The sequence below is a fragment of the Jaculus jaculus genome, chromosome 2 (assembly GCF_020740685.1).
Source record: "Jaculus jaculus isolate mJacJac1 chromosome 2, mJacJac1.mat.Y.cur, whole genome shotgun sequence".
Classification (NCBI taxonomy): Eukaryota; Metazoa; Chordata; class Mammalia; order Rodentia; family Dipodidae; genus Jaculus; species Jaculus jaculus.
This window is the reverse complement of record NC_059103.1, coordinates 3,455,234-3,472,640: the sequence shown is the minus strand read 5'-3', so window position 1 is coordinate 3,472,640 and position 17,407 is coordinate 3,455,234. Positions and strand designations below refer to the sequence as shown.

At 47.1% G+C, this 17,407-nt stretch overlaps 1 protein-coding gene across 1 annotated transcript in view; it reads right to left on the bottom strand.

Annotated features, from left to right (window-relative positions):
- Slc29a4 (solute carrier family 29 member 4) overlaps positions 1 to 16,626 on the bottom strand; it is a 51,965-nt gene extending 35,339 nt beyond the window's left edge. The window contains exon 1 of the mRNA XM_045144710.1: positions 16,543 to 16,626. Within this exon, the coding sequence (XP_045000645.1) occupies positions 16,543 to 16,555 (13 nt within the window). The 5' untranslated portion in view covers positions 16,556 to 16,626. The remainder of the gene's footprint in view (positions 1 to 16,542) is intronic.
- Between the last annotated feature and the right edge of the window lie 781 nt (positions 16,627 to 17,407).

The following is a 17,407-nucleotide window of genomic DNA, read 5'->3' as shown; positions in this document are numbered from 1 at the left end:
TCAAAGACCTTTATCAGACCTGAAACTCTGAAACTGCTAGAGGAAAAAGTAGGGGAAACCCTTCAACATATTGGTCTTGGCAAAGACTCTCTGAATATAACCCCAATTGCTCAGGCAATAAAACCACAGTTTGACTGCTGGGACCTCATGAAATTACAAAGATTTTGTGCAGCAAAGGACACTGTGAATAGAGTAAAGAGGCAGCCTACAGAATGGGAGAAAATCTTTGCCAGCTATACATCTGATAGAGTATTAATATCTATGATATACAAAGAACTCAAAAAATTAAATAATAATAAATCAAACAAGCCAATTAAAAATGGGCTATGGAACTAAATAGGGAATTCTCAAAAGAAGAAACACAGATGGCATATAAACATCTAAACAAAATGTTCTACATCCCTAGTCATCAGGGAAATGCAGATTAAAACTACGTTGAGATTCCATCTCACTCCTGTCATATTGGCCACCATCATGAAAACAAATAACCATAAATGCTGGCGAGGATGTGGAAAAAGAGGAACCCTTCTGCACTGCTGGTGGGAATGCAATCTGGTCCAGCCATTGTGGAAATCAGTGTGGAGGTTCCTATGATAGCTAAAAATAGATCTACCATATGACCCAGCTATAGCACTCCTAGGCATATATCTTAAGGATTCATCTCATTACCTTAGAGATACTTGCTCAACCATGTTTATTGCTGCTCAATTCGCAATAGCTGGGAAATGGAACCAGCCTAGATGTCCCTCAACTGACGAGTGGATAATGAAGATGTGGCACATTTATACAATGGAGTTCTACTCAGCAGTAAAGAAAAATGAAGTTATGAAATTTGCAGGAAAATGGATGGATCTGGAAAAGATTATGCTAAGTGAGGTAACCCAGGCCCAGAAATCCAAACACTGCATGTTCTCTCTCACATGTGGACCCTAGCTACAGATGATTAGACTTCTGTGTGCATAGGAATAAAACTCAGTAGCAGAGGCCAGAAAGCTAGAAAGGAGATACAAAGGGAATAGAAAGGAAGGGAGGGGGGTACTTAGTAGGATGGTATTGTATATATGTAAGTGAAGAACAGATTAATGGGGGTGAAAAGGCCTAAGTGAGGTCAGGGTAACAAATTGAGTAGGAAAAGATGGAGGGAGGGCTAATCAAAATCTAAGAGGATATAAATAAATCATATGGAAACCTACTTTTTTGGATAATAGAACACTCAGTAGCCATACATTGTTAGTAGAAAATTTTCAGTGCCAGGGATGGGATACCTTCCAGTGAGTTGTTGGCCAGGGAGGTCCCTGATGCCCCCAAAACATTACAGACCATTTCCTAGGCCCTTGGTTTCCCACCAGGAATAGATGGTAAGACCCTATTGCTGAAGACTCCACATACTTGGGCTGCAAGGCCACTGAGAAATCCTGCTGGAACTGAACTGATAACCTCCTCCATGTAGACCAGCTGACAGAAAGCTGGAAGAAGCCATTCTGCATGCAGTTCAATGGGAGAAAGAGAAATCACTGGTGAAGATACTCAACAGTGGACACTGCAAGCCTTATATTTGGCCAGCCAGGCCAAATGAGCCAACGGGTGCAATAGTGGCCCATCTGTTATGGGGGAAACCAACTGCCCTCTAATTGGACTGGAGGCCTGCTCCATGGGAGGGAATACATCCCTGATACTGAAAACCTACTCCAGGGGTAGTCATGAGCCCTAGGGGTATAATGTCTGCTGGTGTCTGGCTAAATGTATATACTATGCTTATCAAACTGCCCAGTAAGCACTTCTCTTAATGTTCATACCCTTATATTAATGCTACTCTCACTTTTGGTTAGAGAAGCTTCTCTTTTCAGACGGCAGCGACCTTGGGATGACTCAGAAGGCACCATGGTGCTGAGAAGAAGTGACAGAGGAGTGCTCAGCACTGCAATATCTCGATCACACCTTCCAAGGCTCAGGGTCCATTGTGGAAGAGGTGGAAGAAAGACTGTAAGAGCCAAAGGAAAGGTAAGCCTCCTTACAACGTGTTCCTCCAGACACAAAATGGCCTGGATATCCATGATCTCACAGTGTCTGACACTACCTTCACAAGACTATCATAATAGGAGGAAAAGATGATGACATTAAAATAAAAAGACTGATTAAGAGGGAGAGGGGATATGGTGGAGAGTGGAGGTTTAAAGGGGAAAGGGAGGGAGGGAATTACCATGGGATATTGTTTATCATAGAAGTTGTTAATTATAAAAAATAAAAAGTGAAGTCAACTTTAAAAAAAATTTATTTGCAAGGAGAGGGAGGGAGAGAGAGAAAGAAAGAGAGATTTGGAGGGAATGGGTGTACCAGGCCCTCTAGCCACTGCAAATGAGCTCCAGATGTGTGCGCCATTTTATATATCTGGCTTTACATGGGTGCTGGGGAATAAAAACCACCTTGTTAAGCATTGTAGGCAAGTAAATGCCTTAATTACTGAGCCATCTCTCCAGTCTACCTTCCTCTTATTTATTTACTTATTTATTTGTGTGTGTGTGTGTGTGAGAGAGAGAGAGAGAGAGAGAGAGAGAGAGAGAGGGAGAGAGAGAGAGGGAAATAATGAGAATGAATGAATGAAAATATGGGCATAGCCAGGGCCTCTTGATGCTGCACACAGACTCCAGATACATACATTGCTTTGTGTATCTGGCTTTATGTGGGTACTAGGGAATTGAATCCAGGCCAGCTGACTTTGCAATCAAGTGCCTTTAACCACTGAGCCATTTCTCCAGTCCTACCTGCCTTCCTCTTTAGGTGCAGCAGAAAATTAAAAGTGCAGTGGAAGAAAAGACTCTTCACAGTGCGGACACTTTAGAACTCTCTGGAACAATCTTATTTAGAAATGTCCAACAGCCAGATTCCATATCCAGATGAAAACTGTAAAGTGGTGTTTTAAAATTTGTACAAGACTGTGTAGAAAACACAAAGTCAAAGTCAGGCTCTTTCACTGTAGATTTGTAACATAGATCTCAGGGTTGCATGGAGTCCAGGCCTGCCTCCAGATCACTATGCAGTCAAGGCTGGTGTGGTGGTTTGATTCAGGTGTCCCCCATAAACCTAGGTGTTGTGAATGCTAGGTTCCCAGCTGATGGATATTTGGGAATTAATGCCTCCTAGAGGGAGTGTATTGTTGGGGGCGGGCTTAAGGGCTTTATAGCCAGTTTCCCCATGCCAGTGTTTTGGCACACCCTTCTGTTGCTGTGGTCCACCTTCTGTTGGCCAGGGGGTGATGTCCACCCTCTGCTCATGCCATCGTTTTCCCTTGCCATCGTGAAGCTTCCCCTCGAGCCTGTAAGCCAAAATAAACATCTTTTTCCCAGAAGCTGCTCTTTGTTGGGTGATTTCTAACAGCAATGTGAACCGGACTGCAACAGTAAAGTGGTACCAGGAGTGGGGTTGCTGCTAGACACCTGACTATGTGGCTTCAGCCTTTTGTAGCTGATTTTCAAGAGGAATGTGGAAGGAGTTGAAGCCTTGGCCTAAGAGATGCCTTGCAGTGCTGTAAGTACAGCTTGATGGTCTATTCTGGTCAGAGCTGAAAGACCTGAATGCAGTAAGAACTATGGACTGTGAGGTTTGGCTTATGAGGGTGAGAAAGAGCTTGCCTGGACTGGGCTAGCAGTTTGTGTGAGAAGCTTGCTCTTGTGCCCATGTCCTGAGAAGTTGTGCAGGGTTGCTTTGTGTAGAAATGAACTGGTGTGTGCAGAGGGATATGGCACAGAAAGAAAAATCTTTGGGTGAACTGTTGCCCGTTCAGCTGCAACTGAGAGATTACACCTTTGAGACTGGGCTAGCTGACCTGTGCTGGGGCAACAAGAAGAATGTAGACTCTTTTGAAGGGGCCTGAGTGCTCAAGGAGTGTCCTGTTCTTCAAAGTCTGCTTTATTCCCCCCTGGATTAACAAATTGGCACCCTACCTGGTATCATGGAGTATAAGAAATGCTGGAAAGAGGGTCATTGAGTTTGCAACACGGTCTGGTGTTTTGGAAATGGCCATGGGCAGTGTGAAGCAGGTTTGCTGGTTGCCTGCATAGAGACCCCATGGGGCCATGAGGATGAACCGTGGCTTGCAGTGGAGACCCAGTGGAGATGCCGGGACCATGAGATGGCTGCCGAGGAGCTGCCGGCCCCGATGAAGTTTTCCAGGACTGTGAGTAGCCTAGCTGGAGGGGCGGAATTGGAATGCCAGAGACTTGTTGCTGGTTAGAATTACCAGACTTGGAGATTTGTCACTGGTTAGAGTTGCTGGACTTGAAGCTACAGAGTTTGATATTTGCCCTGGTTGTTTTAAATCTTGTATTGGTTGAATGTTTCTTTGCTATGCCCAATGCCATCTTTTGCAGTGTGAATATTTATTCTGTGCCATTATGGTTTTTTTGAGGTTATATTTTGGTATTATGGCTCAGTTAAAAGATCTTGAACTATGGGGATGTATGAACATCATTGGAATTGATAAAAACTATGGGGACTTTTAAAGTCAGACTGAATGCATTGTATTTTACATCATGTATGGATATCAGTTTATGGGGGCCAGGAGCGGAATGTGGTGGTTTGATTCAGGTGTCCCCCATAAACCTAGGTGTTGTGAATGCTAGGTTCCCAGCTGATGGATATTTGGGAATTAATGCCTCCTAGAGGGAGTGTATTGTTGGGGGTGGGCTTAAGGGCTTTATAGCCAGTTTCCCCATGCCAGTGTTTGGCACGCCCTCCTGTTGCTGTGGTCCACCTTCTGTTGGCCAGGGGGTGATGTCCACCTCTGCTCATGTCATCGTTTTCCCCTGCCATCGTGAAGCTTCCCCTCGAGCCTGTAAGCCAAAATAAATCTCTTTTTCCCAGAAGCTGCTCTTTGTTGGGTGATTTCTAACAGCAATGCGAACCGGACTGCAACAGCTGGCCTTGACTTTCTTTCTTTTTTATTTTTTTGAAGTAGGGTCTCACTCTAGCCCAGGCAGACCTGGAATTCACTATGTAGTTTCAAGGTGGCCTTGAACTCATGGCAATACTCCTACCTCTGCCTCCCGAGTGCTGGGATTAAAGGCGTGTGCCACCATGCCCGCCTTGGCCTTGACTTTCTAATCCTCCTGCCTGCCCCTCTCGTGTGCTGGGATCGTAAGTGTGCACCACCTTGCCTGTCATCGGTGCTCCCTGGGCACAGTGTCTCACGGACCCTGGAGCTGTCATTTCCACAAGCTGCAGCAATTCTCCACATTCTGCTTCCCACAGGACTGGGGTTACAGTCATGTTTCTGTGGGTGCTGGGGAATCAAATCAGGTGGCCTTGGGCCCTCAAACTCTTATCCACAGAGCCATCTCCTCATTCCCTGGCCCCTCTTTCTTTAAGAAAATTATTTCTTTAAGAGAGAAGCAGAGAGAGAGAGAGTACGCTAGGACCTCTAGCTCCTGCAAATGAACTCCAGATGCGTGCACCACCTTGTGCATTTGGATAGTGGGGACTTGAACCTGGATCCTTTGGCTTTTCTGGCAGATGCCTTAACCACTAAGCCATGTCTCAAGCCTTCATTTATTTTAAAAAATATGTATTTATTTATTTATTTGAGAGAGAGGAAAAGAGGCAGATTTAGAGAAAGAGAATGGGCATGCCAGGCCTTCAGCCACTGCAAACAAACTCCAGACACATGCCACCCTCCTTTGTGTATCTGGCTTATGTGGGTCCTGGGGAATCTAACCAAAGTCCTTAGGCTTCGCAGGCAAATGCTTCAACCTCTAAGCCATTTCCCCCAGCCCCAGCCTTCATTTTTCTAAGGTGCACATCTATTGTTTTATTGCTTCTTGTTATCTCACTGGATTTTTTTTGTTTGTTTTTATCAAGGCAGGGTCTCACACTAGCCTAAGCTGGGCCAGAACTCCAGAGCCCCAGGCTGACCTGGAATTTGCTGATCTTCCTACCTCAGCCTCCACACTGGCTCATGCACAATTTATTTATGTATCTATTTATTTTAGAGAGAAAGAAAGACAGACAGAATTGGCACATCAGGGCCTCGGCCACTGCACTGAACTCCAGACACTTGTGCCTCCTAGTACGCATGTGTGACCTTGTGCTTGCCTCATCTTGGTGTGTCTGGTTTTTGTGGGTTCTGGATATAGATTGAACATGAGTCTTTAGGCTTCACAGGCAAGCACCTTAACTGCTAAGCCATCTCCCCAGCCCGTATTCATTTTTTTTATGAGAGAGAGCGAGAATTGGTGTGCCAGGGCCTCCGGTCACTGCAATTGAACACCAGGCGTGTGCGCCCCTTGAACACTTCTGTCACTTGTGCATCTGGCTTATGTTGGGACCTGCAGGCTCGAACACAGATCCTTAGGCTCCACAGGCGAACACCTTAACCACTAAGCCATCTCACACTCATTTTTTATGGCTTATGTCAATTTGCAGGTCCAGGGGATGATTCCTTCATGGCAGGGAAGGTAAGTCAGTGAGAGGCTGACTGGTCAAGCAGTCAGGAAGCTCAGAAATGGATCTTTTTTAAAACTGTTCTTCAATTTAAAAAATTTATTATTTATTTATTTCATACAGAAAGAGGGAGAGAGAGAACGGGCATTCCAGGGGCTCCAGATACTGCAAATGAACTACAGACACTTATGCCCCCTTATGCATCTGGTTAACATGTGTTCTGAGGAATCAAACCTGAGACCTTTGGCTTTGCAGGAAAACACCTTAACTGCTAAGCCATCCCTCCAGCCCTTTTTAAAAAAAAAGATTTTATTTTTATTTATTTATTTATTACAGACACGGCGGGCGGGGGGGGGGAGTGAGAATGAGCACACCAGGGCCTCTATTCACTGCAAACAAACTCCAGGTTCATGTGCCACCATGTGCATCTGGCTACATGGGACCTGGACAATCGAACCTGGGTCCTTGGGCTTCACTGGGCATGGTGGCACATACCTTTAATCCCAGCACTTGGGAGGCAGAGGTAGGAGGATCGCTGAGTTCCAGGCCAGCCAGAGACTACATAGTAAATTCCAGATCAGCCTGGGCTAGAGCAAGACCTTACCTTGAAAACACACACACACACAGAGTTCAAAGCCATACTGGGCTACATGAGACCTTATTGCAAACAAACAAAAACAACAATAAAAACACCAAAAGCACATGGGAGGATGTGTGTAGGTTTTATGCAAAACATGCCAACAGGGCTGGAGAGATGGCTTAGTGGTTAAAGTGGTTGTCTGCAAAGGCTATGGACCCAGGTCTCATTTCTTAGTACCTATGAAAGCCAGACACACAAGGTGGCACATGTGTCTGAAGTTTGTTTGCAGCGGCTGGAGGCCCTGGCGTGTCCATTCTCTCTGTGTCTGTCTGTCTGTCTGTCTCTCTGCCTTTCTCTCTCACTGTTAACTAAATAAATAAACAAATCTTTAAATTAAAAAAAAAACATGACAACATTTTATATAAGGACTCAAGCATTCCCTGGATGTCAGTATCCACTGGGGTCTTGCAGCCAAGTCCGTGCAGATACTGAGCGATGAATGTACACGCTTTATTCATAGTAGTAGCAAATTGGAAACAGCCCATGTGTTAGGAGGAGAGGGATAAATAGCCCGCAGCACACCCACATGGTGGAGCCCACTCAGAATGCAAAGCAAGGCATTTCTCATGCCCAATGCCTGCATGCGCCGCACACACGTTACACGGAGCGAACAGACGCAAGAGATTCATACCATGTGGCTCCATTTCTATGAATTTCTAGAACAGGCAAAAGGAATCAAAGGGAATCAGATGGTGGCTGCCCTCAGGGAGGGGGCTGGAGAGAGCGATGGGGGGGGGGTGTCAGTGTTCTGTATCCTGGTAACAGGCTGTCCCATATGGTGTGTGCACTTGTCAAAACTCAGCCAAAAGCCAGGTGTGGTGGCACATGCCTTTGATCCCAGCACTTGGGAGGCTGAGGTAGGAGGATCACTGTGAGTTCGAGGTCAGCCTGGGTTAGAACAAGAGAAGAGAACTCAGTAGCAGTGCAGGTATGGTGGGGAATGCCTAATGCCTACACCCTGGCACTTGAGAGACTAAAGCAGGATTCTGAGTTCAAGGGCAGCCTGGGCCAAGTAAGAAAGACCCTGTCTCACAGCACATACATACATGCATGCATACATACATAGTAAAACAAAAAACAAGCCGGGCGTGGTGGCACACGCCTTTAATCCCAGCACTCGGGAGGCAGAGTTAGGAGGATCTCCATGTGTTCAAGGCCAGCCTAGGACTACATAATGAATTTCAGGTCAGTCTGGGCTAGAGTGAGACCCTACCTCATGAAACCAAAATAATAATAATAATAATTAATGATAATAAAAAGAAAAAAAGAGTGGCCTTGTTGTCTGTCTTTTTCTCCCGTGCGCGGATGCCTCGCCATTCCCGTTGGCCTCTGGCCTGCGGTGCTGACCCCCGACACGATACCTTCAATTAAGTTGCAAAGTTCTGATGGAGAGAGATTTGAAGTTGATGTAGAAATTGCCAAGCAGTCTGTGACCATCAAAACCATGATGGAAGATTTGGGAATGGATGATGAAGGAGATGATGACCCAGTTCCCCTACCAAATGCTAATGCAGCAGTACTAAAAAAAAAGGTCATCAGTGGTGCACCCACCATAAGGACGACCCTCCATCCTCCTGAGGATGACGAGAACAAAGAGAAGCGGACGGATGACATCCCTCTGCGGGACCAAGAATTCCTGAAAGTTGACCAAGGAACACTTTTTGAACTTATTCTGGCTGCAAACTACTTAGACATCAAAGGTTTGCTGGACGTTCCATGCAAGACTGTTGCCAATATGATTAAGGGGAAGACTCCTCAGGAGATCACAAAACCTTCAATATCAAAAATGACTTTACCGAAGAGGAAGAGGACCAGGTGTGCAAAGAGAACCAGTGGTGCGAAGAGAAATAAAAGGTTGTGCCTGACCCTGTAACACTATAAGAATTGTTCCCAATACTAGTTGCACTGCTCTGTTAATATTAGACAAACAGTAGGGAAATGCAGCAGCAAATCAATTGCATTAGCACAATAGTGCCCTCCTTGCATGTGGAGTCTGAGTACAGATTCCAAGTTAAAGGCGGAGTTCCTCCAAGTGTGAGCGGAAGTTGTCTTTCTTTACTCTCAATAAAACTGAGCTACGGGTTCTCTGGAGAGAGTGGCATCTTGGGCTTTTTCTATCTTCTGTAGAGTGATTTCTGCCTGGCTTATTGTCCAGTTAACTTCAGTGAACTTTTCAGAGTTGCCATTGTAAATAAAACAACTTATGAGAGGAGTTTTGTAATAGAAAAACTAGGATCTTTATTCAAGACTTGGAAACTGGAAGCAGGCAACCTGAAGTTAATGCTCTGACTGGAGTTGTTAGGATGTCTCCAGCCTCCTGGGCCAAGCAGAACACTGCTCTTGCTTAGCTCGTGTGTAGCTGGTTCTCTTCATTGAACCTGGGGACTGGGGTTTGTTTTTTCTTTCCTTATTATTTTTTGGGGGGATGGATTTTTTTTAAATTTTTAATCACAGCTTTGAATATGTTGCCTAGAGACTTAGTTATTACCCAGTCTATGGTTTTGTGGGGAAATGTAACTAGACAATTTGTCAGGTTTCAATTAAAAAAACACTTAAAAAAAAAACCCAAACCAAAAACCAAAAACCAGGGCTACAGAGATGGCTTAGCAATTATGGCACTTGCCTGTAATGCCTAATGACTCGGGTTCAATTCCCCAGGACCCACATAAAGCCAGATGTACCAAGTGGTGCATGTGTTTGGAGTTCATTAGCAGTGGCTAGAAGCCCTGGTGCACCCATTCTCTCTGTCTGTCTCTCTTTTCTCTCTCTGCTTACAAATAAATAAATATTTTTTAAAAACAGGACTAGAGAGATGCTCACTAGTTAAGGCGCTGGCTTGCAAAGCCTAATCACGTGTTCAATTCTCCAGTACCCATGTACAGCCAGATGCACAGTGGCACATGCATCTGGAGTTCATTTGCAGCAGCTGAAGGCCCTGGTGCACCCATTCTCTCTTGCTCTTTCTGTCTCTCTATCCCTCTCTCCTTGCAAATAATTAAAAAAAGAAGAAGAAACAAGAAAAAAAAACTCAGCAAAAGTTTTCTTAAGGTTTTTGTATTTCAGATAGGGTATAGCTTGGTGGTAAAGGACTTGTGTGGGACACCTTCCTGTGAGTTGTTGGCCAGAAAGGGCCCTGATGCCCCCAAAACTTTATAAACCATTACCAAGGCTCTGGGTTTCCCACAAGGATTAGATGGTAAGACCCTATTGCTGAAGACGCCACGTGCTTAAGCTGCAGGTCACTGAGAAGTCAAGCTGGAGCTGAGCTGAAAACCTCCTCCCTGTTGACTAGCCATCAGGATGCTGGGAAGAGCTATGCTGCTCATGGCCCTATGAGAGAAAGTAGTCATCAATTGGACCCCACAGGCCCTAAGATTGTCCAGCCAGGCCAAATGTGCCAACTGGTGCAATGGTTATGGGGGAAAACAACCACTCCCTAATTGGACTGCTCCAAGAGAGGGCACACATGCCTGGTACTGAAAACTTAGACAAAAGTTTATGGCTGGAGGGGCTGGAAAGATGGCTTAGTGGTTAAGGCATTTGCCTACAAAGCCAAAGGACCCAGGTTCGATTCCCCAGGACCCACGTTAGCCAGATTCACAAGGGGCGCATGCATCTGGAGTTTGTATGCAGTGGCTGGAGCCCTGGTGTGCCCATTTTCTCTCTCTCTCCTCTTTTTCTGTCAAATAAATAAATAAATAAATATAAATAAAATGTTTTTAAAATTCTATGGCTGGGGAGGTCATGAGCTCTAGGGCAGTAAGGCCTGCTGTTGTCTGGCTAAGTGCATATAGTATGCCCACCAAACTGCCCAGTAAGCACTTCTCTTAATGTTCATACCCATATATTAATGCTACTCTCACTTTTGGCTAGAGAAGCTTCTCCTTTCAGATGGCAGTGACCTCTGGGATGATTCAAAAGGCACTATACTGCTGAGAAGTGACAGAGGAGTGCTCAGCACTGCAATATCTCTATCACACCTTCAAAGGCTCAGGGTCTACTGGGGAAGAGGTGGTAGAAAGAATGTAAGAGCCAAAGGAAGGGTAGGTCTCCTTACAACGTGCTCCTCCAGACACAAAATGGCCTGGATATCCATGACCTCACAGCGCCTGACACTACCTACACAAGACCATCATAATGGGAGGAAAAGATCATGACATCAAAATAAAAGAGAGACTGGTTGAGAGGGGGAGGGGATATGATAGAGGGTGGATTTGAGAGGGGAGAATGGGAGTGGAAATTATCATGGTTTATTGTCTATACTTAGGGAAGGTGATAATAAAAAGTTTAAAAAATAGAAACAAATACAGCAATGAGGGTAAGGACACTGCTTGCGTAAGTCTGAGGCCTGAAGACCCCAGGATCCACATGAACAACGGGGTGTGGCTATAACTCTACTTTCATGAGGGAGCAGAAACCTGAAAATTGTTGGAGCTCCCTAAAATGGCAAGCTCTGGAATCAATAAGAGACTCCTGTTCAAGTAAGCATGGGCAGCCGGGCGTGGGGGCACATGCCTTTAATCTCAGCACTCGGGAGGCAGAGGTAGGAGGGAGGTAGAGGCAGGGGGATCGTGAGTTCAAGGCCAGCCTGAGACTTCATAGTGAATTCCAGTCAGCCTGAGCTAGAGTGAAACCCTACCTCAACCCCCCCCCACAAAAAAAAGAATGAGCAAAAGAGAGATGGAGGTACCCCTGCTATTCCCCTCTGGCCACCATAGGTGAGTACACCCCACCACAAGTGATCCACAGAGCATGGACACACACACACACACACACACACACACACACAAATGAGCAAGAAGCCAGGCATGTGGCTCACACCTGGAATCCTAACACTGAGGTAGGATGGTAGCAAGATCATCCTGTATTTGTGTGAGACCTTGCCTGAAAGAAACCAAGAGAGTGGTGGAGGAAGAGAGGGGGGAAAGAGGAAGAAGAGGAAAGAGAGGAAGGGAGAGTCGATGCTAGGGGAGGGGAGGGGAGATGGATTGAAATATGACAAAACAGAGTGAGAACATGCTGTGAGCAGGTGATTGCTCACTATGCAACCCCTTCAACTTAATGTTTACAATGTTCATAATAAAGTACGAGAGGGAGGAGAGGAACGGGAAGGAGCCCAGTGGTGCCCTCCCCCACCCTCGCCCCGTGCTCTCCCGGGACTGGCGCTGTGAGGTTTACTTCTGAGGACACAAACCTAATTTATTCCCAACTTATTAACTTAAGGCCCAGTAGGATCTTTCCCATCAGCCACACGTCCAGCCAGAGGCTGTGTGGGAGGCCTGCTCAGGACAGGGGCGCCTCATATTGCCATGGTCACAGTGAATGGGGGAAGGGAGGGCCAGAACCTCCTGTGTCCTTGGGGTGGACGTGACCTTCATACTCAGTCCTTCCTCTTGTTGTCGGGGAACACGGTGCCCAGGGAGCCCTACATAGATGAAGATACGCGGTGATGAAAGGGAAGCCTTGGGCCATGGGGTGGTGGTGGGTGTTATAAGACGCAGTAACACATCTGTGTGACATGTTAACTCCACATTTACACCATCACAACAATCCCAGAACAGAATTTTTGGTAGACCAAGTCCCAGGCACCAAAGTCTGACTATTTTGAGAATGCCCATGTTAGACTTAAAAAATATATTGTTGTTGCTGTTATTATTATTATTAGTAGTATTATTTGAGGTAAGGTGTCTCTCTGGCCCAGGCTGAACTGGAATTCACTATGTAGTCTCAGGCTGGCCTCAAACTCACAGCCACCCTCCTACCTCTGCCTCCTGAGAGCTGGGGATTAAAGGCATATGCCACCACACCAGGCTGTAAATGTTTATTTATTTATTTGCAAGTAGAAAGAGATGGAAAGAAGAGGGACAGAATGGGCCCAACAGGGCCTCCAGTCTCTGCAAAAGAGCTCCAGGGGCTTGTATCTCTTTGGGAATCTGGCTTTATGTGGGTACTGGGGAATCGAACCCTGGATCATTAGGCTTTGCAGATAAGAGCCCTAACCTCCGAGCCATCTCTTCAGCCCCCATGTCAGACTTTTTTGGGAAGATCAGTCGTAGCTCCCCAGCTCTCCGTTTCAGCACCACGGACAGATCCCCAAGTCCCGGGAGGCCCTCTGCCTGGGTCAACATGGCAAGTTTAAAAAATCAGAGCTTCACCAAAACTAGATAAGACCCTATTGCTGAGGACTCCACATGCGAGATCTGCAGATCACTGAGAAATCAAGGTTCAGCTGAGCTAAAAATCCTCCTGCTCCCTGTTGGTGAGCTGTCAGAAAACTCGAAAGAGCTATGCTGCATGCAGCCCTATGGGAGAGAGGTCATCAGTGGTGGTGAATGGCAGTGGGCCCTGCAAGCCCTGAGATCGTCCAGCCAGGTCAAATGCACCAACTGGTTCAGTAGTGGCATGTCTGTTATGGGGGAAACCAACCACTGTAGTTGGGCTGGAGGCCTGCTCCATGGGAAGGAATACATGCCTGGTACTGAAAACCTAGTCAAAAGTTTATGGCTGGGGAGGTCATGAGCTCTAGGGGAGTAAGGCCTGCCATTGTCTGGCTAAATGCATACAGTATGCCCACCAAACTGCCCAGTAAGCACTTCTTTTAATGTTCATACCCATATATTAATGCTGCTCCCACTCTTGGTTAGGGAAGCTTCTCTTTTCAGATGGCAGTGACCACTAGGGTGACTCAAAAGTCACCATGTGCTGAGAAGAAGTGACAGTGGAGTGCTCATCACTGAGACGTCTCTGTCACACTTTCCAAGGCTCAGGGTCCATTGCAGAAGGGGTGGCAGAGCATGTAACATCCAAGGGAAGGTTAGGACTGCTTACAGTGCAATCTTCAAGACACAAAATGGCCTTGACATCCATGACCTCACAGTGCCTGACACTACCTACACAAGATTATCATAATAGGAAGAAAAGATGATGGCATCAAAATAAAAGAGAGACCAATTAGAAGGGGGAGGGGATTTGATGGAAGGTGGAGGTGAGAGAGGGGAATAGGAATGGAGGGAGGAAATTATCATGGTTTAATTGTCTATGTTTATGGAAACTGTAATGAAATTTTAAAAATTATTTTACTTTATTTTTATTTATTTATTTGAGAGAGAGAAAGAGAGAGGCAGGGAGAGAATGGGCACACCAGGGCCTCCAGCCACTGCAAACGTCTCCGGATGCATGTGCCCCCTTGTGCATCTGGCTTACATGGGTCCTGGGGAGTCAAACCAAGGTCCTTTGACTTTGCAGGCAAATTCCTTAACTGCTAAGCCATCTCTCTAGCCCAGCGAAAAGTTGTTTTTTTTTTTAAAATCAGGGCCTACTAAGCCGGGCGTGGTGGCACATGCCTTTAATCCCAGCACTTGGAAGGCAAAGGTGGGAGGATCATTGAGAGTTCGAGGCCACCCTGAGACTCCATAGTTAATTCCAGGTCAGCCTGGACCAGAGTGAGACCCTACCTCAAAAAACAAAAAAAAAATGAAAATAAAATAAAAAATAAAACAAAAATAAATCATAGAAAATGTTAAGAGGGGAAAAAAAAACAAAAATAAAAACCAGGGCCTGAAGTGTGGTAATAGTTCAGTGGTAGAGCTCCACACCTCAAAAATAAAATAAAATAAAATAAAATAAAATAAAATAAAATAAAATAAAATAAAATAAATAAAAATGATTGGTTCCTCATGAAATCCACCCAAAACCTGGTGTTTCCAGGCATGTGTGTCACTAGCATTCAAGGACACCTTCCAATCTCACAACAGGGTTAGTGCATGCATGCCCATAATGCCAGCACCAGGAGACGGGAGACAAGGCATGTGGATCGCCAGTTTGAGGGCAGCTTGGGGTTACCTAGTGAGTACTGGGACAGCGCAGGAGAAAGAGGGGGAGGGATTGAGAGAGTGAACGAGAGAGAACCAGCTACTCTCCCAGGAGAGCAAGGACGTGCCTGCCTCACACTGCCAGGCTCAGGGCCAAGTGCATCCTCTGCTCCAATGCACTACGCTTCCGGGAAGGGAAGGATCTCAGAGGGCCGCTGAAGCCAAGGAGCTTGTTGAAGTCTCACGGCTCGGCTGGACAGAGTCTGCCTTCCCCAGCCCCTGCTCTGCCCTCCCACTTGTCCCCCGAACCTCCAGACCACTCAGCCTGGGGAATCAGACTGTCTTCCCCCGGGCCGGGCTCCCTCTGTGACAAGATCCCCCAGTGACAAGCGGTCAGGCTGGTGAGGTGGGAGAGACTCCCCAGGGCCGTGGGAGCTAGCCGAGGAGCGAAGGAGCTGCCTGGCGCATCTCCAAGGCCTTTTAGCTGGAAAGAAGCTCTTCATTACTGGCGGCTGTGGGTGAGGGAGGCAGCGCCGGGAGGGGGTGGGGTAGGATGGGGAGCCTCCAGGGGACACCAGGATCTGTTGCTACTCCTTGCTGGCTCTGTCCCTTCTGCTCTCCTGAGAGCCTCGGAACTTCCCAGACCCCAGGCATTTCCCCAGCCTCTCCCTTAAAGCCCAGCTACTGGCCTTGGGCTCCCTCCACCCCTGTGATCTCCTTCCTTCCTCCATCCCCTCTGTCTTCTCTCCTTTTTCCCTTCTTCCTTCTTTCCTCCCTCCTCCCTTCCTTCCTTCTCCACTCCCTCTCTCCCTCCATCCCTTCTTTCTCTCCTATTTCCCTCTGTATTTTTCTCTTTCCTTCTTTCCCTCCCTCCTTTCCCTTCCCTTCCCCTCATCATCTCCCTCCCTTTCTTTTCTTTTCTTACAGAAACGTGACTATAGGTCTAAGGGTTTGTTATCAAAGTCTACAAAACAATTTCGGAGACTGCACATCAACACAGCACAGACTCCTTCCTTCCTTTTCTTAAGAAAGGCCTCGCTCTGGATAACCTGAGCTGGCCTTGGACTCGGATCCTCACAGGGCCAGGGTTACCAGTATCCCCCAGTCTTCACGGTCTGCATTTCACTCACAAAGTTCTTGCTGCCTGGAAAACCTGCGCTCCATGCCACACTGCTATCATTCATTCATAATGTTTTGGCACAGCTGCCTCTCCCCCAGGAAGCCTTCCTCCCACTTCCCTTTGGAGCTGGGATAAGGGCCTGAGAGGTGAAGGCATTTGCCCAAGGACACCCAGCAGAGAAGCCAGAAGAAACAGGTCCTTAGAGTTAGGCAGAAAAGGATTTCATGAGCATATTGAAAGAATGCTGATGGAAGAACGGTGGGCTTTCCTGACTCTAGCTCAAGTTTCACCCCATGAAGAGAGGAAGAACACCCGGAAGGATCCATCTCCTTCCCAGAGGACCCACAGCACGCTTATCGCACAGGTGAAAAAAAACTTAACCTGGAGAGCCACCGCTCTGCTCCATGTCTCCCAGCCAGACCCCGAGGGAGTGGCAGAGCCAGTGCCAAAAGCCCAGGCCTGAGCCAGTGCCCTCCCCTGACCCAGCGCTGGTCCAAGCTCCTGGCCTGCCTGGGGCCGGCCTGGGCCTCGCTTACCTGAACTTCTCATGCTCCTCGTGGTGTGGCTCTGTTGTCAGCCACGATGCTCGCTGCTCAGAGGAGCACGTCTACACTCTATTTACAAGAACAGGTTTATGAGCAAATGAGCCAGGGAAAATGTTTGGCTTCCGTGGGTGGGAGCTGGGGCCATCTGTTCCCAGGCGCTGAGAAAACACTGGAGCCGTCGCTGGAGCCTTGATGCTCAGGACAGCTTTGCGGAACAGGGCCCTGGCACCTCAGGCTGTGTGTCCCAAGACAGGGCACTCACCCTCTCTGGGCCTCAGCATCTTATTCTGTAAACACTGAGGGTACTGATCCAGTGATGTGATTTAAAATGGCCCATGTGCTTCTCCCCCACCTCACACCCGTTTTTCACTCATCCCCCAGGGGTCCCCCCATCAAGGTGAGGAAGGCTGCCAACCTTCACACAGGACAGCAGTCTTCCCAGGACCAGCCTCTGAGGTTTTATGACCAGTGCACTCATTGGTTCCTAGGCTGAAAATAGCTTTATTATTTCCTCTGAAAAGAAAGGGAGTCATTTGCCAATCCAGAAATGTATGATGTAGGAGGGTAAATGGAGAGACAGCCCCTCCCCTCAGAGGGGCCATCTGTTGAGGGCAGTATATATTCAGACCCCTCTCTAAGTGCTTGCCATATTGGGGGTCTAAAATGGGGAGACTATAGACTGGCTATCTAGGAGAGATAGACAGGGAATGGGGAAATGTAGCTCAGAGGTTGAGTCTTTGCCTAGAAACCCCCAGTGAGGGGCTGGGGGTGTGGCTCAGTGGTAGAGCTCCTGCCTAGAGTCCCCCAGTGAGGGGCTGGGGGTGTGGCTCAGTGGTAGAGCTCCTGCCTAGAATCC